The sequence below is a fragment of the Diprion similis genome, chromosome 14 (genome assembly GCF_021155765.1).
Source record: "Diprion similis isolate iyDipSimi1 chromosome 14, iyDipSimi1.1, whole genome shotgun sequence".
NCBI lineage: Eukaryota > Metazoa > Arthropoda > Insecta > Hymenoptera > Diprionidae > Diprion > Diprion similis.
Window position 1 is genome coordinate 11126885 of NC_060118.1, and position 26242 is coordinate 11153126.

Genomic DNA, 26242 nt, shown 5'->3' on the forward strand with positions numbered 1-26242 from the left:
TTTTTTACACCTTCTTTTCCTCCTTTTCCACTTGAGCTTTCTTCACTCGAGCTTTGTGCTGCTACATCAACCGAGAGTCGAGTAAATACTAAATTTAATCGGAGACCGCGTGGGAACGAGATCAAAAATATAACAGATGGGTGTCTCCTTCTCTCTCTCTATTTTCTTTCTCCTTCCTCTTTTCTCTCCTCTCTTTTACTCTCGTTATATCCAAACGGTAGATCGGCGTAATTCTACGCCAATTTTCAATCGGGACGTGCATACACCAGCCCCTTTTACACCCCTACCCCCACCCCCACCCCTTCGTAAGTGTAATTGAGACCCGCTGTGCGAACCCGTTTTACTCCGGAGTGCAACTCGCGCGATCACACGCGTGCCATAATAATTGCCTACGTGCTTATAACGCTGTTGCAACACCGGCAGCAGCAACATCCACGGCCTGCTAAAATGAGAATATCGTTTCTATATGTTGGTATTCCTGGGAGTTTCTACTGTGTGTTTAACGTGTACAAGTTCAATGTGTGCGGACGAATATCGCGTACGGTGTTTAATTTCGATACCTGACCGAAATCGTTCGATGTGTTTACATTTCTCTACAGGCTCTGATCAACGCGTTCGTTCGTGCATGTTCAATTTTCATTTTCTTTTTTTTCTTTCTTTTTTTTTTATCTATTACTCTCTTACATCGATCAATCGCAAATATTTGTCAAATTTGTTATTTCCTGTTGCTTTTAATAAATTCTACGGGAAACATTTTTAACTTATTATACTAGGGAAATATTTTTTTTTTACACGGAATATTTTCATGAATTCTTAAAGGAATTTCGAGATTTGCGTCTGAAATAATAATGCGTGAATTATTTTAAACGGAGAATTTTTCTACGGAATATTTTTCTGGAGAAGATTTTATTGTCTATATATAGAGAAAGATTTTAGCTGAGAATAATTTTTTCTTCCTTTACGTGGAAAAATATTAACTAAATATCAATTTCATAAAATATTATTCAATTTCTGTTGAATCGAACAGCGTTCGAACTAAAAATACGTTTCTGAATTTCGTCGCGTAAAAAGATGGCAGAAAAAATGACGAACCGTTAATTCTGACGATAATGTTTTGAAAAAAAAAAAAAAGAAAAAAAAAATCGTCAATGGAGTTCATCGAATGTAAATCTCGGTAGTTGGGAAAATTTCTGGTGATTGTATGATAGGCTTAGATTTTCTGTGAATCTCAGTTTATCGTTGAACTGTTTTTTTTTCTTTTTTTTTTTTTATCTTAATTCTGACTTCTTATCCGATCGGCGTTAAAGTTTGATTTGGATACGTGTTGATACGTAAATTAAAGAAAGAAAAAACAGATGTTGTTGTTGTAAAATTATTATCATACTTCCGCCGATAAATCACCGATCATTGTAATATTGAACAAATTCAAAAATCCCACGATTCCTGAACAGCAAAAACAAAGTGATCATTTTTCCAAAAAAAACAAAAAAGAAATAATCGTAAATTTCTTCTACAAATGAATCGTCATCTATAAAAATCAGCCGATACCGATCAGTCGATAAATTTCTCTCTCTTTCTATCATTCGGTTTTCGTAAAGAAACAAAAAAAAAAAAAAAAAAAAAACAAACAATCTCACGATACGAACATATCTAGGTAAATGTAACGAATGAGATTCGTTGGGTGACAAGAAGACTTTTGCGGATTGTCAGATCGACGTTTTGTAAAAGTTGGGAAAACATCTTTTTTTTTTTTTTTTTTTACAAACGAGACTGGTTCTGTCGGACGGTAAGAGAAAAAGAACAAGAGTAAGAAAAAAGAGAAAAAAAATCAAGCAAACCCACCGCAAACGGATGGAAGAACGGAAAACAAAAAAAAAAAACAAACAAACAACAGATGGAAAACAGTAAAAATGAAAATAAAAAAAGAAATAATGAAAGTGAAAACTTTTCGAAGAGCATTGATCAGCTGCCGCGAGGCGACGCGACGCGACGCGACGTTTTAGCGTTATGTATTGAAATATATAAATATATACATATATATACAATATATATATAACTGTATGTATATACGTACATGTATAATGTATACATACATACATGCATACATACAGAAGCGAGTTTATAGAAATATTTTCAAGCACAATGATCATTTGTCAAACGTCAGTTGGACGCGCGGTAGCAGGAAAGGAATGGAAGCGAAGGGGGTGGAGGAGAGGGAGGGGGAGGGGGAGGAAAAATGAGGGTGAAATGGGAGGCGACGGGGACGTCGAGGGCACATCGAGTCTTCCAGGGAATACATGTATATATATATATATATATATATATGTATGTATATATAATAAATATTGTAGAATTCGCGTGCCGTTGCAGAAAGGCGAATAATAAAGAGGAATTTCGAGTGTTTGCTGTTTCCCCAATTTCCGGTTTTACTCATATTTCAGGAAATTAGGTATACGGCACTTGCAGGTATCGCAGAATTACTCTTGTTCTTCGTACCAGCTTGGCTTTTCTTTTTTTGTTTTTTATTTTGTTCCTTTTTTTTTTTTTTGTTTTTGACCGGAAGTTAACCGACGCGTCTTTCCAGGTTTTTTGTTAATAATCCGCACTTACCAAAATTATCTTTCGGGTAGATGAGGAGTGTTATTAGCATCGCGATCAGTCCCTTCTTCCGTTCCACCATTTTGCTGATCCAGTCATCGATCGAGCTGAAAATAAACGTAGAAGGATATTTGCAAAGTTATTTCTTGACGGAAAAAGTAAAAAAAAAAATTTCAGACACATCAAGAGGCGAAAAGTTTTCTGTTCATATTGTTGAAAATCGCGTCTCACGCGTCGTCTGTTTTCAGTTTTGTTGATCTCAGTTTGAGACAGGGATTGACTGACGAAAGATAAATAATAAGAGAGGAAATAGAGGAAGAGAGGAAGAGAAGAAGAGAGGAAGAGCGGAGATAAAAGATTCTGCTCGTACACCAAGGCCAAGAGCCAAAGCCACAATTGACAGTGATTAATCTACGAAAAGGTTTACCTGTATTTCAACGTGAATACGGTTCTTGTATTACAACCGTTGAACGGCTGATGCTTTGCGGAAAAGCCGAAACAGAAATGAAAGAAGGGAGCGTAAAAAAAACGGAGACGTTAAAAAAGAACCTGATTTTTTTTTAAAACAATTCTTCGAAACGTTTACAAAAATTCAAGGGCTATAGTTGAATATGTTGCTTATCGCAGGTGAGAAGTGGTCAATTTTTTTTGAAAATTTTTGGAACAATATACGAAATTGAAAATCATTAATTTTGAGAACATTTTTCATTACAGTTTATTATAATTTTATCAATTAAGTTCTGTCCGTAGTTTTTCATTTCATTTTTTCATTTCATTTCATTTTCATTTTTTCAGATTAAAAATCCCATTTTCAAAATTCCGTTGTCGCCTTTTTTTTTTTGCTCGGTAATCTGTTCTAATATCCAACGACGGGATTCGCTTCTAGCTTATCAACAAAATCAGCCCGAGTCTCATATACAGCCAAGGACTTTGGGTTAACCAAAGAATCACTACAAACGTAAAAAAAACTAAAATACAAATTTTTCAAAACCTCCAAGAATTTCTAGCGATGATCAAAGGAATCAAGATCGACGTTTTCATCCTGCAAATCGGTTTCCAGGACATACCGATTCCCTTAAACCCTTGTGTCTTCAACTTCGGAATTCTACCCCATAATCGACTTTTTCAAACTTCACTTATCCCTTGTTGCTCGTTTCTTTTTTTTTTTGTTTTTTTTTTTTTTTTTTTGATTAGTTACTATTTTTTCAACCCCTTCGAAAATATCATATTCCTCCGAATCTCGTCTCTTTTCTTTTCTTCTCAGGCACGTAGTTTCTTTCTTATTTCATTCAACGAATTTCTTGCCCCCTACTAATTCCTCGATCAGAAACGTGTAAGCTTAGGCATAAAGAACGTCTCAATCGTTCCTGAGAGACGGTGGCGGAAAAGCGAACGAGAGCTTGAAACGAGGAAGTATATAAGGATGACGGAAATGGGGTGAACACGGCTGGCGGACGGGGCGCGGCGAGGGGGTGGGGGGTGGAGAGGGGAGGGATTATTCCTCGATTATGCACAAGATTGGCTGTGTAAGCGACGCCACGAGACGTTGATTAATTAATTTAATATGTTTGTCTGATTGAAAGCAGATGCTGCTGCCCCTTTCCCTCACCCCCTCCATTTCCTTTTCCTCTTTTTCTTATTATTCTTCTTCCTCCCTCCGCTTGCACGCCTACTTACAAGTTATCGAAAATCAGGGTGAGGAGGGGTGAAAACCGATATCTGACGAATTCGAACCGGCGATGAAGAACGTCCCGCAATTTTCATCCCTCGGTTTCTCTCCTTTAGGGGTTGTTTCGCCCGCCTGCCTGCCTGCCTGCCTGCCTGCCTCCCTCCTCGCATACTTTGCAGACAGCCACAGCTTACCGGCTGTCTTAGCCGGTCGTCTGTCTCGGATTCTGCATTCTAACGTCTAACTTTCAGTAACTGCGTCAGATCCCGGATAACTTCGGGGACGTCCGCACCCCTATTTTGCCACACCCCCTTTCGCCGTCTGCACGCAGCCGCGACTCCTCGATTTTCCACCCTGAGTCGTTCGTTCTGCATTATCTCCTCCCTTTTTCTTTTTTTTTTTTTTTTTTTTTTTTTTGCTTCATTCATTCACTCGCGTTTTTATTCTTATACACTAGAAATTTGACGCGCGTTTTTAACCCCCGACTCTCAACCCCCTCCCTTCACCCTCTGATACGATGACGATCAAAGTGGGAATTTATTAACGAATCAAAATTTACTGCGCGGTTCGTCGTGTCGATCGGGGAAGCAGCTGCCCCAACATTCGGTAACCCGACGTTGTAATTTCTTAAAGGATTATCTCCCTGCCGTCTCAGCCCTTCTCTCGATTCGTCACTGTTTCAATGCAAAAACAACGGAAATAAGAAGGGCGGCAGAGGAGGGGAAGGAGTGACAATCCGTTCGAGAGGGGGGAGAATGGGAAAAAGACTCGATCGCGAAAACGATCTTTGGTGAAAAGAAAAAACCTGTTTCTCTGACGAGCGTTTTATTTTTTTATTTTTCTGTACCGTTTTTTTTTTTTCTTTTTTTTTTTTCTTTTCTTCAAATAGATCAACCCTTAGTTAGATTTCCCTACAAAAAAAAAAAAAAAAAAAAACAACAAAAAAAACCTTTCAATCTCGGAACGTTTAAGCTCGTTTTTTTTTCTCCAAAAACGCGTTTTTGTTGTATAATAAAAAAAAAATAAAAATAAACGAATAGAAAAAAAAAAAAAAAAAAATCGACGATCGGATCAACTTCAATTATCCACCTATAAAATATGAGGAAAAATATTTTTCATCTAACCGACATTTATTTATTTATTTTTCTCTCTCTTTTACTTCGGATCTTTCTCGTTCTCTGGTTTTCGTTCTTTTTTTTTGTTGTTGTTGTTGTTGTTTTTTTTCTCTCTCCTTTTGTTTATTCAAATCAGCAGAGAGGACAGAGAATTTCAATTCCATAAATTTCAAAGGAAATTCCAGGGGTGAATTCTGCACGAGAATATTATATAATATATAGATATATGTATATGTATATATATATATAACGTTGCGTGCAGATATTTATCCGGATAAACGGAGAGATAAGGTGGTGAGGGGATCGCTTACTTCTCGCTTCGAGGGTAAATATTATGACGTTAAGGCTTCTGCAAGACAGAGTTTTCTATAATAATAACGATGTTACGCTGAAACTAATTAGCAAGTTTATTTTTATTTTTTTTTTTGAGAAGAACCGCGAATTTCAGACTGTTTTTTCCGGGCTTCGAAAAGAAAATAAATAAATAAATAAATTTTTAAATAAAAATAATCTCGTACCGACTAATCGAGTTTTTTTTTCCCCCTTAATTCTGTTGTTTTTATTCCTCATTTCTCTCAATTTTATCCGGTTCTCTCTCTCTCTCTCTCTTTCTAATCTAATTTAATCTAATGTAATCTAATCTCTTTTTCTCTTTCGAAGAAAATTCCGCGATTGAAAACGATGCAAAAATAAAAGTCAGTGGTTTTTCGTTTATTTTTTTTATTCTTCTTTTTTTTTTCGGTTTCTCATCCTTTTGCTTTTTATCGTAATTAGGTCTCGATAAGCGAGGTGAAAACGATTAGAAAACAAGAATAATGACGAGTGAAAGAAAGAAAAAAAAGGAGAAAAAATTACCGACAAAAAATATGAAAAGCGAGCGGGTTTACCTGAAATATTCGAACCAATGAGGAGAGTAAAATTGGGGTGAATAAAGAGAAGAAGAGAAGAAAGGAATTTGAAGAAACGATATCGTCTTCGGAACGTCTGTCTCCCTTATATTACATGCATACATATATATATATATACACACACACACACATACATAGACAGAGTGTATACAGCAGCAGAGATACGTGCGAGTCGAGGAGAGAAAAGAAACGGAATCTTTCGCCCGCTCCGTTACTCCAGACGTCGTTTTATCCGGGCAACTGTTATCCATTCGTCTCTTAGAAAACGAGTTTGCAAATCGGTCGCAACGACGACGATACGAGAAATTTCCGTTGGTTTCACCGCGCCTTTATGTACTATATACATATATGTATGCATGCGTGTGTGTAGAAACATACAGGAATTCGGATGCACACACACATACACACACATATGCTTAGCTGCGCGTTTCGTTTCGTATGTTGTTGAAAAAGTTTAGTGGTAGAGAGAAAACTTTTCTCAAAGTATCTCCCTTACTCTTCTTTCCCTCCATCCCTCTCTCTCTTTTTCTCTCTTTCTCTCGGTTTGTATCTCGGCCGGTTGCGGAACAGACCGAGAGAGAGAGAGAGAAAGATAGAGAGAAAAAAATTTATATATATAACCTCGCGGGAAAAGTCTATTCTGACCATTATTTTTCATTCTTTTCGTAATTATGAAGTACGAGGTAAAGTTCTGTGTATCTACCGCACGGTTAATTAGCTGGACAGGATCGTACGAGGTGCTTTCGCATATACATGCAGTTAGTTCCTTATTTTGCGATCTGATATGACTGATCTCATTTATTTATTTATTTATTTTTTTCTTCTTCCGATCGCTTTTCTACAATCTAATTAGAAACTCTGAATTATTCGGGTGTTATTAATGTTATTAAACCCCGATAAACTGGGATCAAGCAGGAAATTTCACGTGACGAGGTAGGTACGACGGGTGAAAATTTGGGTGAAAAGGAATGGAAGGAAGGCTAGGTTTTAGGGACGAGGACGAGAGAAAGAGGATCGGATGCGTGATTTATACGTCTGAGATACATGCCACCCTCTGCACTGCGAACCTAAGGAATATTTTAATAGCGTGAAATTGGCGGGGAAATATGCGCGACGAATGATTTTCAAGAAGAAAAAAAAAGAAGAAGCAGAAGATAGGTGCGAAAGGTGAAAAGAATGTAAAAAGAAAATTTCTGGTTTGTCTGTGGTTTTTTAGAACAAACTGTAAAACGAAAAACGTGAAATCACTTTTCCCCTATTTAATTGAAGCTTTCGCTTTTGCACTGATTCTTTGTTTTTTTTTTTCATACGTGGACATTCGTGGGAGAAATTAACACTCGTCACTTTACGCTTTTTACGCACTTTAGCTGAAATCTGATCACTAATGGAAGAAAATTCGACCAAGAATACAATCAACGAAACCCGAAATTAATGAACGAAGCGATCTTGATCGTCGAGGGAACTTACATGTCGTGGGATTACGATCTCGATAATCATTTCAGCGGTCTGCGGGTGTTAAACCTGCCTCTCGTTGGGGCTTCGAAATTGCTTAAAGTTGCCGGTTTAGGGTGCGCACGTGACTCTAATCACACCCTTCGAGTTTGAGCGGTGCGTTTGCATTGAGGTTTGCCGTTCGACTGTCGGAGCCTCAGCATCGCCGAGGGTGCCTCCTCCTCTCCTCTCCTCTCTTCCTCTCTTCCTTTACACCCCGGCGGTGGCGCAGACTCCGAATCTCCAGCGCACCCTGCACCGACCTGATTTAATCGCGGCACTGTGCGTTTTCGGGGAAAAGACGTGTCGGCTAATTTCAACCACAACCCCTCCTCCTCCTCATCCTCATCCTCCTCCTCCACACCCTCCGCACCCTTCTCCGAGACAGATTTTTCCCGATCGCACCCGCGGGGATTCTTCCTGGCTTATTCAGGGTGAGGGGGTGAAATGACGACGAGTAGAGTAGAGGGGCGATCTTCGACTGATGTGGAGTTGATAACTTCCCATGGAAGTGCACCGACAGCCGCTGTCTTACGATCGCAAGAAACTGCACAGCCGGAAGTTTAATGGACACCAGCGTACAGCTTCGTAGATCAAAAACTGACGACTTGCGTTTCGGCACCGACGAGTCAAAAATTTAATATCAGACTTCAGGGTGCTTGCACTATTCGTACGTGATATTAGGTATATCAGTTACGTGTAGATACACGGCGAGTGAAGGTTCCACGTTTTAAGAATGATGATCGATTTTCGATTAAATCGATTTTTTTTTACCTGTTAATCGATTATTTTTCGAAGTCTATTAATCGACTGACTCGACTATTTTTCATCGCGATCCGTTTTTTTCTTTTTTTACTCACGCACAAACGACGCAATATTGTATTAATTTTTACGATCAGAGTGTCAATTATTATCATTGTTTTATTTACCGAGTAGTTATTTGATGTAACTAGCGAAAGAAGAATCAAAAAACTTTTCCGCCATTAAGACTACGTCCTGGTTCTTACAAAATTTTGGTTTCTGAAGCCCCGTTTAAAAAGAAATACGAAATAATCTATCAATTTTGGGTCTTAGATCTTCGATCTTATTAAATGACAAATGTGAAAAGAAGATCTTATTCAACTTAAAAAGTTAAAAATCCTGCTAAATTTTTCTCAACGATTAAATTCCAATCAATAAGGATATCTTGAGATAGTTTGAAAACCATTTTACAGCGACATTGATAAAGAAAATAAAGGAATAGAAAATTTTTTATACACCATCAGAGACGCGGTATTATACTTTTATTCTCAATCCTGTCAACTTATCCCGGCCTAAACGACTACGGCAGTGAGGAGAATAAGAATAAGTGGGGAATAAAGAGAAGAACAGTCATTCCGGTCCTAACTGAGCGCGGAAATCCACTTCTGCAGTCTAGTCTAAGGGATAGTGCAGAAAAGCTTGTGGGAATAGGGGGCGAAGCTCTGACTGCCGGCCCTGGACTCCCTGCCATACGGTAACGGTAACGGAAATCGAAACGAAAATGGTAATGTCTTGAAACTGGTTGGCATTGTTTCTCCGCAAGCTTCACGCGTCGCTTTCTTAGGCCTTCGAAGGTATATAGATACAGATAAAACTATCCAGACTCTGAACCACCATTCTGCTCGTCTTGATACATCCGGACTGCATTGCGATACGAAACGCTTTATGCAGTTATTGCCGAGAACTTGGGGTGAATTTGTTATTAAAGCTGTATTGAATCGAATTGAATGGAATTGGATTGAATTGAATTGAATTCTATTCTTCAAGCTTGAGAATTCGGCTGATTCGTTGAAAAATTTTTTCCATTCGTCACGGTTATGATTGAAATTAATTTTCCTATCCCACCGCTGACACCAAATTTCACCTCACGATTAACGGAGAAAGTCACCGGACGATTCACGTTGAATTTTAATTGTTTTACCTTATCGAAAGTGAACGAAAGGTTGTTTCTCTAGTCAAAAAAATCTCCGGCAAAAATCCACACCAGACTTCACACTTTGACACCCCCTCCTCTTTCGAAAGAGAAAGAAAAGGAAACGGGGTAGGTAAAACCGGGTCCAATATCAATGAAAACGAGTTGTCGGTACCCCGTATAAACGTGAAAATAAACTACCCTTGCTATAACAAAATAATCGTGGAAAATAAAAGACGAATTCGAGGTTGTCAACCTGAGGCCTTCTAGACGTCGAACAATAGGACGACATCCTGCAGGTAGCCGGCGAAGGTTGTCTGTTCTACGTATGTCTCTCGTGTAGATGTAGGTGGAACCAGGAAATCGGGGTGGTCCCATCAACCCTTCGCGATTCTCAACATCCCGGCCGTTGTTCCTAGGAAATATTTAATATAGTGCTATGGTTACGGGTTCTCGAGGGATGGAAAGTGACCGTGGATATATCGTATAGACATGGAGGACCGGGTGAAGCTTGCAAGCTTTTTTTCCTGTGAGAAGAAAAAAGGAAAAAATTAAGAACGGAGAGGGGGGATCTCGCTATCCGTCATCCATTCCGAAAAATCGGTTTAAATTAAAACATGTGTACTAGGGTGGTCGTTGTTTAGGGTGTTGACAAATTTTTTCTGCCCTCAAAAATTATTGAAAAACCATCGCCTCCAATTTTTTCAGAATTTTATTTCAGCTTTAAGATAGTTCGCAATGCGATCGAAGTTATTTATGGAACTAAACTGTTTTGTTATTTTTTTTTTTTTTATTTTAAAAGTATAAATGTTCGAAAAAAAATTCAAATCATCATTCTAGGCAATCTCGACGAATTGCATCCCCTGGAGGAAGTTGAAGTTTCGATTCGTCGAAACTCCGATGACCATCGTTGAATTGAATTTAATTTGTCAAAAATGAGTCTGAAAAAAATAAATATTCACGATCCCTGAAACCGTCCAGTTGAGGACAAGAGATTGAAGATTCTAAACAACCCGCGTTGAAAATCAGGAACTTGAAAATAAATTAGCCCCTCAGGGATGGACTGCGAAAAGAAGAATCCTGTGAAGGGGGTGGTGAAGAGGGTGGTTTAAAAGCACGAGATGAGAACCGTCAAACTTAAAATTCGGGGAAATAATATTTCGATGATATGCCGAGCGGGAACACAGCTGCGACTCACGAGCAAAGGTCCACCCCCAACCCCCGCCGCGTCATACAAGATTGTTAAGGCTCAGGTTGGCGGCGATGGGGTGGGGGTGAGCTGGGGGTGAGTTGGGGGTGGCTGAGGGGCCCGGCTACTCCTCGGCTAGTAGTCGAACAGCTGGCACACACGGCGACAGCCCTCCCGTCACTTACTCAACCCTGGATACACGACGACGACGGCGCCATGTGCGTCATGTGCGCCCAGATACAAACTTCAATGACGTTCGGCGGCTACGACGACGGGCGGTGAAAAGAGAAGAAGAAGGGCTCGAGGGGGTGGGGGTGGTGGGGGTGGTCGGGGTGCGACGAGTGAATGACTAGACGACTGCCGAAGGGTAACGCCGTGCCACTTCGCTGGTCCATCAATCCGCGAGAAAATGCGACCCCTTCTCACAGTTTTCTCAGGCTCGAATTTTTGGCCTTTGAAACCTTTGCTGTTTATTAAAAACACTGTTGTTGTTGTTGTTGTTAGTGGTTTTTTTACTCCGTTTTTTTTTTTTGATATTTTAATTATACTGATTACTGAAAGATTATTTTATAGAGTTTGCAGTTGGAAGGGTGGGGGTGGAAATATAGAAGGTTCGAAAAATTGAAGGGCCACGATATCGAATTTTTTTGAAAAAACGAAAACTTGTTGGACAGAATTTGAAAATTTTTTGGAAGTCAAATTTTGGTATCAATCACTAGTTCTAGTTTTTTCACTTTTTTTTACTTGAAATCGTAATCGAAATTCAGCTGCGATCGGTTTAGCAGTTCCGGAGATCTTAAAAAATATACGGAGAAGGGTGGTTTTTATTTTTGATGTAGGGGATGGTGAGGCAAAGTGGGAGCCTTAAAAAAATATTGCCGGAAATCAGAATGAAATGTATACTTTCCATTATTTCACTTTGACGAGTCGAGAGTAAAACATAAGTTGAAACCTTTCGATTTATGAGCTGTGCAATTACTCGAGTAAATGATTTTCGAATAATTCATATTTGAAAAAAGTTCTTCTTGTTCATTTCATCCCTTGTTAATTAACAAAAAAAAAAAATTTAGGGGGCCCACTTTGCCCCACCCTCTCCTACTTAGAGAGGGATAAAGAAAATTGAAAATAGAGAATCATTGAAGATCGAAAATCTATCGAATTGTAAAACTTGTTCACTCACTTTACGACTTAAAAGAATTTTTTTTTCAAAAAAATCTTAGGCACGAAAAGGGAAGGGAATGAAAAAGCAGCAGCGGCGCGGCGTATGGGGTAGGCACTAACCCTTAAACATTTTCGCCCCACAATTGACGGTCGAACACGTGTTACAGGTCGGCGCCACGTGATTCGTTTGTATTTTACACGTTCTTGAAATTTCCGTTTATGTCGTAGAATCGCAATGATCGACCTTTTTAACAGCAGCTGCAGGAACGGCGTTCTTGTTGTAGGTCTTGCAGGGGTTGAAGGTCTTGAGAATTCGTCGGGAAGAGTTTTGCCCCTGGTGAAGTAAGGATTATTCAAATTATAATTAGAATTAGAATTGGAGTGGGAATTCCGCCGAGTCTAAAAGCTCGTTTCAGAATTTGAAATGAAAACTTGTTCGGTATGTGATGAAAGCTCACGTCGTATTTATAATTTACTACCGTCACTTCGGTTATTACTACTCGCTGCGGTTGTCGCGTTTACTAGAAAAAGAAATTTTTTTTTTTTTTCTTTCACAATATATATAAACTGAATCCTACATTTTTTTTTTAAATTATTCATTCGAAAAAGAATTCTGTTTTCTGCGTGTAATAAAAATCAGGTATGAGATGCAGTCTTCACCAGAATTTCGCGACATCAAATCAAAGTTTTTCTTTTTCTCTTTTTGAAAACTTTTTCGTTTCCAAGATTCATCAGGGATGGATCTTTGAACCGATGGATGAAAAAAAGAAACGAAATTAAAAATTAGAAACAACGTTCGGAGATGAAGAGATTGAGAGAGAGAGATAACAATTTTTCCACTCCCGGAAATAAATTAACTTTTCAAAAGTGTATTTATATACATATATAGATATATAGATATATATATAATTCGTAGCTTGACTCTGTAGTCTTGAAAAGCGAGTAAAGAAGAAATGCGAAATGTAAAAGAGATACTTTTCACGATCGAATCGAAGTTTTTCTTAATAAGAAATTTTTCAAAAAACGATGGAAATATAACTTACTGTGCGTACAATGAACGGAAAAAAAAAATTTTAATACGTAGATTTAATACATGAAAAGTCGAAAAACTCTGGTGATGAAAATTCATGTTCAGGATGTGAAATCGCTCATAAATTATTTCGGCGTTGTGTGTATTGTTCGAAGAACTTAGAAATTCTAATATACTTAGAATATTCAACAAGAAGGTAATAAATTTTTTTATTTTTTTTTTTACTCTCAAACGTTCGAGATGTTAGAGAATTTCTACCCTTAATTTGAAGAGGCTGATTTGCAAGAATCGATATGGTTGATTAATTTTATTACCAGGTATTCCTATATTAAGGATTCATCAGATTAATATTAAATTTGCAAACTACAAATATCTCGTCAAAAATGAAAACTTTGATATGTACGCTTCGTTTCAAATCATTTTGTAAAAGTTTTAAAAAAACAACTACGACGTTCTTTCATTCTATTCACTAAAAGCATCGTACAATTAATAAGCATTCGGTAAGTGACGTAAAATATCAGACATGTCGAATTTTTTTCATCAATTCACAAATCTTCATTACTCCGCAAAAATTCAGACAATACGGTAATCCAAGCAAAGCAAAAGTGGTTTATTTCCTTCCAAGAAAACCGTCTGAGATGTGGTTCAATCACGTTCTCCGATAATTTCTACGAAAATCTCTTCTTACAGACTGTTTATTGAAAAGCATAGAATCTCGCGGTAACTATAATATTTACTTACCATAACGTCGATTGAGCGTGTTCCTAAAAAATATCGAATGAAAAAGAAAGAGGTAAAAAAAAAACGAAAAACTAAAAACATGTCGCCTCGTCTCGATTCGGTCGACGCGTTCTCAGAAGAAGAGGAAGACGATGAAGGAGGATCGTCCGAACAATGCGGTCTGAAAATGAGGGGGGTGAAGGGGAGAAAAAAGAAAAATAAGGAAGGGGAAAAATTCTGGACGTCTTACCTCGCGCGAGAAATCCGTCGCGAATAGCGATCTTCGGGAGACAACGGGAACCGAGGCGAAGTATTGCACCCTCGGGGTGTATAAGGTTACACCCTCTCCCTTCGCGCCCTACGGGATCATCCGCCATCCAGCCACGGTATGTTGTTGCTGTTTTATAGATATTAATATCCGAAGGCGCGCATTCGGTATCGCTAGATATTAAACATTGCTCCCAACGAACTTCGCCCTGGGCCGTCCTCTCCCGTAGTTCCAAGATGTGTATGTATATATATATATATATAGATATAGATATATATGTATATATAAATGGATGTACATGTGTATGGATATATATTACAGAACGCCGTATCCATACCGTCTTTAATTACGTAAATACTGAGAATTGAGAGAATTGAGTTATCTGTGTAGGTATAGGTAGAAGAAATTTTGAGGGATAAACAAAAGTGAGGAGGAGGAAATTGAAAAATGTTGGGAAATCTTTGATGGACGATTAATATTGTGTTGAGAGAAATTTCAGAAATTGATGAGAAATTTTTTTTTTTTATTAATTATTTTTAAAAAAAGTCACAAAAAATCGTCGAGGGGTTTAAACTCGATGTGATAAGTAGAAATGTTTGAGAAAATTGTGATTTTTTTGCGAAAAGAGGAAGCTAAAATTAATTGTTATTATATTTTGATATCTTTTAATTCGTCGTTAAATTTCCGATGTTTTTGTACAGCCAAGAAAAATCGGTCTATCGAAGTAATATTGATACAGGACTTTGGAAAAATCGTATAACAAATTGAAAAACTCTTGAAGAGTTCTTTGTTTAAGTTACAAAAAATTTGGAGCAACAAAAATTTATCGGATTGTATATTAGTGTTCAGGCTTTTCAATGAAAAACTGTGGCAACAGTTACGAACACGATTAACTTGAATAAAAAAATTAATACATCAACATGTTTATTCTTTATAAAATCAAGCTCGTTACGATTTTCATTATCATGTTGACAAAATTTTTTCTTTTTTTTTAGTATTGGTCAAAATTTAAACATCTAATGAAGATGATAAAAAGTCTTTCAAAAGTACAAAAAAAAAAATGTTAAATAAATGTGATAATTTTTAACATCTAGTTTTTTTATATCATCGTGTATAATATTTTTGATAGATTCGACATAAAATTTGATATTTTTTCTAATCTTGAACTCACCGTATCTCCACTTTTCTCTCGAAAAAAGAAAACGATTTAAGTTATTATTAATATCCCTGAAAATGAGAAGATCAATTTTACAAGGGTTTTTAAGAATTTTCCTCTAAATCGATGAAGTTTTTCTTCGCGTAACACGAAAGAGGTTTTGAAATTATAGATTCAACAGTTTCAGGGTTATTTGAATCAGAAAATGAATTACAACCCCTCCCCTCCACCCCCCCAAAAAAAGAAAAGAACAGACTGTATTTAATAATTCAGATTTTGAGAAATATATTTCAGCAGTAAATTCGCAAGTCTGGCCTATCAAAGTCTGCCAAATAACCGACTAAAAAAAAATTGTTTTTTTTTTTTTTTTCACCGAACGATGGAAAGAGGTTGAAAAAACACAGTATAAGGCATATAAAGCTGAAAAGCAGACGTCCCCTCGAGCAATTTTCATGCTCCCCCTCACTCTCCAGTCTATTTGCAAAAACGATCGCGTGCTAAAACGAGCGGTGAAGAATCCGCAAAGACTGTGTGTGCAGAACTCGGGAATCGCGGGTTGTTTTCCGTCACCGATATGACACCAGGGGTCCGGGTGGTGGTTTCCATTAGGCAGACCGGGGGATGCGAAGCTATAATACTGCTATTGAGATTTGTTTGCCGATGACAATGCGCCGGGGGTTTTTTGGGGTGGGGGTGGGGGTGGGAGAGTTCGAGTCACAATGGGTAAAAATTAATCGCTGAAATCTCCGGGGACAATGTAAAAGAGTCAGCGCAGCTTGAGCCGCCTAGTTGGGGGTGGTTACTTATTATACCCACACACAGTGCGGTTTATGAAAAAGGTAGGTGAGGACGGCTACCATCCCCTACCACCAGAAAACCCATAAGTCAGCGATTTCATCGCGCTACATTTGCCCCTCGCGGACATTGGCCGCCCCGCCAACTATCTTCCAACTTCTTGCAAGACGCGGTCGCCCAACGACCCCGAAACCCGAACCCCCGCAGAACGGTCTTGTCTTTTATACGGTATTTGGTCATCTTCCTGTCCTTTTCACGGCTTGTACACGGCGGCGGAAAAGTAACGATCACCGGATATTCGATCGCCGATTTGTTTGATGCTCGTTGATCGGAGGTGGGCAGAAGGGGGTTGATGTGTTTAAGGGTTGGATGTGGAAGGACGCGATGTCTGATTTTCAAACTTGGCATGATCCGTTTTGCAGAATTTCCGAATGTAACGAAGGGGAGAATATGTTCAGAGACAAAATGTAGAATTTTGAAACTAGGGTGGGGGTTGAAATGTGGGACTAAAATTATTAAATATTATAATGAAACGCGTTTCGTAGAATTTTTGTATTATATGTAGAAAGTCAAAGTACGGAAAAGTCGAAATTTTATGGGGTCAAAAAATGATAAACCAAAATTAAGAATCTTAAAAAACGGGGTTGGGGTTAAATTGTACGAGGTTTAAAATTTAGTAGCATCGCTACACTGAATTTTTCTGTTTCGTAGACTTTCCAAATTTACTAAGTGTGAAGTATGGAGAAATCGAAATGTAGAACGATATAAAGTATTGAAAACCAAAATACAGAATCCTTGCAATTGCTTGCTATATTCTCATTCTTTAAACTGATGGGTTTTTACTTTGGCTTCCGAAACCCTACAATCCACACTCTGAATAAATTCAATGCTATCATCTATTTTTTTTTTTTCTTTCTCTCAATTTTTGATATTCTTGTCCCACACTTTTGATCTTATAAAGCTCCGGACTCAATTTTATCTTACAATTAATCGTTAATCATCTAATAAAGATTCTGTTACTTTTTAGACGATATTTTTTATGCCGTGGTTTTTCAATCTCGGTAATGGAATCTACGAAAATTATACCGTCAATGATCAGGCTTTTACAGGATCATCTCTGCGACAAAGCGATTCTGAAACGACTTTCGCAGTATGTTAAATCATTGGATGGAATATGTCAAAGAAACTTTAGCTTGACTCATTTGTTTTTTTTTTTTAGGGGGGAGGGGCTTTACAATAAACTAATGCAAACTGAAATGATCGTAGGATCCAAAAAGTTATATATCGAAGCGTTTTTTTAATTTATAGAATCTCTTTTACGCTTCGATCGTAAATCGATACGTGAATATTTTTACTTATAAACGATTCCAAATTTCAATCTAAACTCACTTGATGAGAATTTGAATTCGACACAAGAAAAACACGGAATAAAAAACTGTTCAAATCAACTGAAAGTCTTGTCAATAGTTGTATAATTTTCTAGTTTTTCCGATAATATTTTCCAATTGCCTCGAGTGACTTTGATAAATTCCGATTACACTAACAAATAGAAAAGAGAAAAACAAAAATTTTTTCCAACCCCTCGCTATTTTGAAGTAAATTCGAAACAATTTATCCCCAGAAAATTGTTTTCAAAAAAAGAAAATCCAAGCAAGAAAAAAAGAGAAAAAAAAAACAAGAAGAAGAATAAAATAAACGCAACTGTTTGTCTGACGGAAAAAAATAGAGAGAGAGAGACAGAAAAAAAAATATCCGTTCTCCTCCCGACTTTTTACCTCGAAGGTAGGGAAAAACGCAGCTCTAACGTACATACAACGACGACGACGACGAAGGCGACGATCCTCACAGATTGAGGTGGAAATTTTTTTTTTTCTGCTAGCCATTCGGAATCCCGCGGACAATTTCGTGAACTGAACGAATCCCTTGACTTTTTAGAACGCCACTCGTTTCACGGGGTGTTTACACAGCCCTTGGCTTATTATCAAAATCTGAATATTTCCTAACTATGGTTATGAATATCCGAATCGATTGCGCAAAATCAGTTTCCACGATTTTTCGTGATTTTTTTTTTCAACTATGAAAACAAATAATTATAATAATGAATTAAGTAGTAGGAACCAAAAAAAAAAAAAGAAACTAACGAACAAACAAAAAGAAAATCCGAAACGAGCAGAAGAGCTTATGTAACGCGGTTTCGTGTAAGGGAGATTACTTCATCCCTCGATTCGAATTTCGCAGGCCTCACCCTGTATGGTCAGGATTTCTTTGCTCCCTGCCTCGCTCCCTTATCTTTTCCGGCTCCCGGCGCCTCCCTGATTTAGGGGAACGAAGAAAGAAAGAAAGAAAGAGTGACTCGGGACCGGTGCTAAGAAACGAGGCCCGATATCGTTCCCTCGCCAGAATCGTAATTATTACACTAAACGCATTTCGAGAATCCAGTTTTTCGAGTTTATTCATTTTTGAAAATAATTTTTGATATTCAAAAAAAAAAAAATAAAAAAATTCATTCCAATCTCATCACTCATAGTGGATTGAATGAATTTTTTACATAATATAACAAATCTCAGGGGTAAATAAAATCCACCAATCACAGGGTTATAAAGAAAAGTTTTTTTCAGGCTAGTTGTGTCAGATAAATCTGTTTTAAACTAGCACCTCCACGAGTACTTAACAATATAATAAAAAATTTTATGAAAAATAATTTCGCAGCATTGAATTCAAGTCGAGGATTAACGCGAGGTTCTGTGTTAGTTTCGTTTTAAATTTTGAATTTTAAAATACAAAAACGAAAGTAAAAAAAAAAAAAAAAAAAAAAAAAACAAGCAAGCAAAGCAAATAAGATAAAGAAAAAAGACGCAACGAAGGTGAATTTTTTTTTCCCTCACACTCGGTCCTTCTCAATTCTCGATTTAATTATTGTTGCTGGTTGAAAAGTTATATCCAACTTCGTATACCTACAACGCAACGAGAGAGTAGGTAGAAAGGTACGTACAACACAACTCGGGGCGCGTAGTTCCAATTAGTAAAGTTGTCAGGGAGAGGTGAATCCCTGTCGTTTTCGCTCTACTCGCACGACGCATATTTCGAGAAAATAAACTTGACGTACGTTTCACCTGAGCGAACGAACCAGTTTACGTTAAAACCTCCTCCTCCTCCTCTTCCTCCTTCCCCTCCTTCTCTGCTACGAAACGACGAGGACAAGACGAAAACCAAAACGATAAGAAATAAAAGAAAAAAAAAATACAAAGTCAACCCCAAGCCACTGCAGTTCGATCGGAAATTCTATCTTTTCTATAATATCTATTTATTGTTTTAAATTATTATTCTCAATATATATATATATGTATATTAGGGTGGCGCAAAAAAACCGTGTATTTTTTTGTTTTTTAGTCTCGTGTGACAAAATGTTAGTTTTTGATGCTTCAAGAGCCCACTCCAAAGGACGGTTCAAAAAAAAAAATTTTAAGAGGTCGCTCCAGATTTTTTAAAACGTAAGAAATCGTCAAAAGTCGATTGTTTTTTTTTTTTTTTTAATTTTTTTTTCTCGTTACGGTATAATTTTATAGACAAAAAAAAAAATAAGTTTCCGAAAGTTTCAGTTCAAAATTTGAATTTTGAAAGATCGCTCATAATTTTTTTTCAATTTTTTTGGTGCATTTCTTTAGATATTTTCGAGCGACCTTTTAATATTCATATTAAAATTTCATAAATTTTTTTTCCTCAATTTAGTAAGAAAGAATCGATAACAATACACCACGACATGAATTAAAAATCAAACAAAATATTTAGATAACTATAATCGTGGAGCGAGACGAAAAGCCGCGGGTAAAAATTTTACGGAGTGGGGTGAAAATGTAAGTAAATAAATAAATAAATAAATAAATGAATAAATAAATAAAAGTTTGAATGGTATCTACCTATCTATCTACCTACATACCTACTTAGAGTTTTGCCGGTTGATGCGACTTATTCCTGTACTGCACAACGTCGCTGCGGTAAATACGCGAGAGAAACTAATTAGAAATGTGGATAATTTTATTCCAAACTCGTCGTAGTCGTCGAGAGTGTATATAGATATAATACAAGGTAGGCAAGAGGGTACCTGTGTCACGGAAATTTCTCTTCTTTTGCCTCCGATGCAGATGGGGAGAGTAGAATGAGGTGATAATTAAGCTCGAAATACGGAAAAGGGAGATGAAAATGAAGGGCAAAAAAAAAACAGAGAAAAACAAGTCTCGTGAATAATAATTGTTGCAACACTGTTTGAAGTAGTTTGTACATACATTATACGTAATATATAGTGTATTTCGTTGACGGAGTCGCTTTTTAATTATTATCCTTCCTGCAGCGGTTTGATCGCTTTCAAATTGATAAAAAAAAAAAAAAATTCCTTCAAATTTGACAAGCAGCGTGAGAAAAACTTGTTTTGCTCTTTGAAATTTTTTAACTCGATGAATATACCAATAATAATGGAAAATACGTATTTTTTTCAAAAATTGAATGCTCTAGAAAAAATAGCTCAAATTATTAGTTTACATAAAATTATCATTCTGTCTATTATAGCTATTAAAGAAACAAATGACAACAACAAACACACTCGACATAGAGAGTTCAAATTTTCAGGAAATTCTTTTTTATGAATTTGAAAGCGTTTTTTAACCCCTGGTAGCATAAAAATTATATATGTAAAATTTTTGTACGCTTAAATAATTATTTATTCCACAGGTTTAATAATACTCTTCCTATGGTATGGAGGCGGGTTGGATAATAAAAGGATCATGATTATATTTCGCGTATTATAATACAGCTTACCTGTCACCCTGTCAAAGATTAAATTTTTTTTCTTCTCTTTGCAACTCTTCACTTCCTTTCTTTCTTTCTTTCTTTCTTTCTTTCTTCTACTTTTTACACTCGCAGACGGACGGAGAATGAGAATGATAAAAGTACGACAGAAGAGAAGAGTAGATTTTCTCCTTGGTTGAGTTATAATGAGAAAAGAAATTTCAATTTAAATAATATCCAGACAGCTTGAGAAAATTATATATTCTTACTTGCCGATTGTGCGATTCTATGTACGTAGTTATACATATATATATATATATATATATATATATATATATATATTATACGTGTTACCTATAACCGATTATATGTATTTACATCCGTGCACTTTATCACGCTCACCTCTTTGTTGTTACCGTAAAAACTTTGACAGTGTATACTTTTTTCTAGAAAGAAAAGAAAAAAGTAAAATTTTCAAAATTAATACTTGTGTTGTTGTAACACTGCGCAGTGAAAGTAGGAGTGGATAGTAAAAAAATAGAATGATCAAAAAATCGAAAAGGGATAATTTCGAATTTTTAAGTAACGCAAAATGCAATTTGCTGGAACTTAAAAACATGTTGAAAGTCGAAGTATGGAAAAGTAAAAAATTAGAAAAGTCAGAATATCGAATAAACTTTAGAATCGTCTGAATTTCGTACGATAATATAAAATCGTATACAGATTCTCGATTTTGCTATTCCACGTTTTCACTTTCTGTGTTTTCAATTTACAACGCCTGAACTTTCCACATTTATAAATTCTACGAATAAAAAAATGATGAAAAAGCCAAAAGCTAGTTATTTTCATTAACCAAAATTTCATTTCACTCAATTCCATCCAATCACACTGATAATAATCAAAAACTCAGACTACTGTGCAAAACAGTTTCGTGACGATTTCAACTGACTTATAAGAACGGAAAAAAACGGACGCAATGAGAAAATCCTGAAAATGAAATAGCAGGCATTTGTTTAAAAGCAAGAGACAGAGAGAGAGAGAGAGAGAGAAATCTCTGTGCGTTTTTCTAAGCTAATCTTGCAAATGTGAGAGAATTTTATCCGCGCGTTTGAGGAGCCCTCCTCCACGTATACTATACGAATGTGTCTACGCTTTTCCTATGTTCATGCGTATCTACACGTACACGAATTACGCATGTATTGAAGAAGGAACGGGCCGAGGCTAAGCCTCAGCCTGGGGCACAGATAGCCGGGTCTCGATGGAAAAGCAACGCGGCTCGTCGTATCTTCTCGCGGATCTAGTCGTCACATCCCCCAAAAGGTGCAAGGGAATGGGTTTGGGGGATCCCCTCTCGCGGAAAGAGAGGGAAAGGGAGAGAGAAAGAGAGAGAGAGAAAGGAGGGATCGGGGGGGGGGGGGGGGGGTGGATCACAGCAAGGAAGGGAGCTCGCACCCCCCAAATTCGTATACATTTTACGGTGTATATAAACTGCGTGTATTACGCTTATGTGTTGTGTCCACACATGCAAGTATATTATGAAGGTGTAGGTATAGGTATACGATGTAGAGGTACGTGTCCTCCTCCTCCTTCTCCTCCTCCTCCTCCTCGTCGTCGTCGTCTAGTTTCGCGTCTACAACCCCTTCTATATATAGTAGAACCTGTACAGGGTGTTCGTTATCGGGATACGCGAAGTGCATCCGCGGTTTTATCATCCCATCCACCCCCCCATCCCTTATCCTCCTCCTCAGGTACCCACCTATCCTGGAAATCCCTTTTTCCCGCAACAGAATTTCATCGAGCTTCTTTGAAATCATTTTCTTCTTTTCTTGTACATAAGAAAATTCGTGTACTGATAGGTATTACGTTTTTCTGTTTTATTTATTTATTTATTTTTTTCATATCTTACTAGCTTTATTCGGATGAAGTCGAAAAATGTCGGGAGTAATATGCGAATTTGAGTGGTGATGAGAAAAATATAATTTCCTATTTTCCAAAGTGGCATATCTTGCAGGGTTTACTTGCAGGTTGAAAGACAGAGTCTGAGAAAAGATTTACGTTCGACGTTACGTGTTTTTTTTTTTTTTTCTTACATGAAAAACAGTTTTTTCACAACAATTTACATCACTGTCAAAAGAAAAGAGTCTGTCGGTCTGTCCGACAAATTTCCGCAATGATAGCGAAAACGACCGAATGAAAAATGTAAAATTGATTGGACTTTGTAGCCAAATGAAAATGTTTTTAAAGAAAAATTGTAAAAAAAAACAAACAATTTCTCTTAAAAATTAATATATATAATTAATTATTTGGAAAAAGTAATAAGGAAGAAAAAGTATAGGTTTGTCGGTAAAACATTGAGAATCGATTCGTTACCGGTAGAACCGGAAGTTCAAATTAAACGGTACTTACATGACAATTTTTTATACTTGATAGTAAAATCCTGTAAGTCTCGAATTTTTTTATCCAGCAGTTTGTCCGAGAAGACAGAACGACTGACATTTTTCTGAAAAATCCATTTCCCGTATTCCAGAGATTCGGAAAACGTAAAGATTCGTCGAAATTCGAAAAAGTGATTTTCGCCTGAAACCAAAATACTTTTCTCACATCACCGACGCTTATGATGCAAAGTAAAAAAATTGATCCTTCGTTAAATATTTCCAAAAATCGACTATAAAATCAAAGGTTTCCCAAGATTTTCTTTGAGGGGGTAGAAAAAGACAAGAATTTCCCGCATCCGTAAAGCGATGTGGTTAAATAACCCCGTCGATACACGGGGAGAGGTCGAAGGTGGATGAACAGTCAGGGTACCTGTGTGCGTGGGGGTGGGGGTGGGGGTGGGAATCACCCATCCCTTTGGTGTGTGAGGGGGATGCAGAGCTGTGAGAGTGTATTATATGTATGTAAAGGGAAGAAAAAGGCGCGGAGCCGGTGATGTCCCGAAGTCTCAAAAAGGCACGCAAAATCTACCCCTGAGAAATATCCTCGTGCAGCTATCTGGGGGTGGGATCGGGACGCGTCTCCGCAGCCCCGATGCGACGGGCTTATCTCGAGTCTCAATGAGCCGGTAGCCGAGTGTAGCGACGCCGGGCGACGCGCAGTGAGCCATTTCACCCCCACCCCCACCCCCACCCCCACCCCCACCCCCACCCCCGACGTCACGACGCCCCTCACACTGTTTATCCCGAATCTTGAATCCAGATCCAGATCACGCGAATTATATACCCTGCCTGCCAACCAGCTACTCTCGGCGACGAGGGCGAGCGAAACCCACCCTTAGAGAGAAAGAGAGAGTGACGTCCTCCTCGACTTCCAAGGAGAAAACTTTTTTCCACCAACTTGACTTGACTTGTCAATCAATCTCTGCTACAGCCCGTCGTCGTTGTCGTCGTCACATTTGAACAACTTTCTTTTTCTATCTGTTAGTTTAATTTCATCTCTGTCAAAGGAATTACAAAGGTCAGAAAGGATCGATGAAAATTCTTAATATTAATTACGTAAGTCTTGCGGTTAGAAGTTGGTTGTTTTTTTTTTTTTTTTTTTGAAAAAACTCTCGTGGTTTTGTTCATTTTTTAACTGTTCTCTTCCTTTTTTTTAATTTTTCCGCTCGAAAATTTTTACAGAATTTTCGAATTCGTATCCTCGTGAGAAAGAACGAATGATTAATTGAGAACATCGAAATATGAACAAATGTAAAAATTTTCAAGCAACGTTATTTTAAACTTTCGATACGATTTTTAATACAAATTCAAATACGAGACGTGTATAAAAATTTGTTTGAAAATGATCCTGGTTTTTTTTTTCGTTTTTTTTTTTTTTAGATTCTCCACTTTTTATTTCTCAAAATTTTTACTCCGCAAATTTTCAATCGTCAAAATTTCTACAAAAGTGAAGTTTTTTCAAGCAGCGTAAGGTGCGGTTTTTTTTTTTTAAATACGGTACAGTAAAGCTCTTGGAGAAATTTCTAAGGTGATATTTGGTTGGAGAAAATTATTGTTCTTTTATGAACAATATCTAGCAAACTCTATTCCTGCAAGCTCGATATTTTCTTACCGTGCGTTTAAAGAATTTTACAGAGGAAGACTGAAGTAATCAGATATTTTCAGATTCTAGATTTTCTCTGTCTTTCTTTGTGAAACTTGAAAATCATTGTCCATACTCATCGGCAAATCGACTTCGTAATTTATTGCCAAGCTATAACGGGCGTGAAATAAACTATGTAAACAGCTGGCGGAAGTGCTTTAATGATGCTCAGACGTTAATTAGACTGATGAACGAGAGCTTATACAGGGATTACGATGAAACTCGATGGTTTTTTGTTGAAAAATTTTATAATTGGCAAGCTCGTGCTCAGGGAGCGAAATAGAGAGAGAGAAAGAGAAAGAGAAAGATAGAAGTAAAAAACAAAAAGAAGTCAACGCTTCTTTTTCCAATATTTTTTTCTGTTACCCAATGGGCGTGGTTCTGAGGGATGAAAGGGGAGAGGCAGGGAGGGAGGCGAGTTCTGAAAATAGGGTTTAACGTCGAAGGAAGGAAGGAAGGAAGGAAGGAAGGAAGGAAAGAAGATGGGCGCAGAGTGGGTAAAAGTGGTGGCTTGGGTACGGCCAACGAGGAGGGCGGCCAATCAGCCGGCTATCGTTGTTATCACTCCGTGATTGATTGAGCCGAGGCTTTTATAATAATTACTTGATAATCTTCATATTAGCCGAAATTGTTTGTGGTAATTTGGGTGGAGGGGTGGAGAGGTGGAGTTAGGTATAAGGTATGTATAGATGCAATGTGTATTCGCTACGCCCCGCTAATAAGAAATTGGTTTGGTATTTTATTAAATTAAGGGAACACGTTTGGCGGGATGTAGAATTGCATTCGTTGTATCAACGTGAGATCGGTTGAAAAATTTTGACTAAATTATCTAGCCAGCGAAAGTACGGATTAATATATATATTAGGGTGGCGCAAAAAAACCGATGATTTTTTTTTTTTTTTTCGAGTCTCGTGTGACAGAATTTTAGTTTTTGATGTTTTAAGAGCCCGCTCCAAAGGAAAGTTCAAAAAAAAATTTTTAAGAGGTTGCTCCAAATTTTTTAAAACGTCAGAAATCGTCAATAATCGATTTTTTTTTTAAATTTTCTTCCTCGTTACGGTATAATTTTATAGACAAAAAAAAAAAACAAGTTTCCGAAAGTTTCAGTTCAAAATTTGAATTTTGAAAGGTCGCTCATAATTTTTTTTCAATTTTTTGGTGCATTTCTTTAGATCTTTTCGAGCGACCTTTTAATATTCATATTAAAATTTAATAAACATTTTTTCTTCAATTTAGTAAGAAAGAATCGATAACAATACACCACGACATGAATTAAAAATCAAACAAAATACCGAAAATATAATTTTTTCAATTTAATTTTTTGACGATTTTTTACATTTTAAAAAATTC

General features: G+C 37.2%; 2 protein-coding genes across 2 annotated transcripts in view; one reads left to right on the forward strand and one right to left on the reverse strand.

Moving 5' to 3' along the window:
• The window catches only part of LOC124414756 (lachesin-like), a 44626-nt gene extending 36712 nt beyond the window's left edge, over positions 1 to 7914 (reverse strand). The window contains exons 1-2 of the mRNA XM_046895816.1: positions 7758 to 7914; positions 2611 to 2705 (exon numbers count right to left, since the gene is read on the reverse strand). Of these exons, the coding sequence (XP_046751772.1) occupies positions 2611 to 2680 (70 nt within the window). The 5' untranslated portion in view covers positions 2681 to 2705; positions 7758 to 7914. The remainder of the gene's footprint in view (positions 1 to 2610; positions 2706 to 7757) is intronic.
• The window catches only part of LOC124414746 (RNA-binding protein 25), a 65853-nt gene that overhangs the window by 15498 nt on the left and 24113 nt on the right, over positions 1 to 26242 (forward strand). The gene's annotated exons all lie outside the window — the stretch shown is intronic.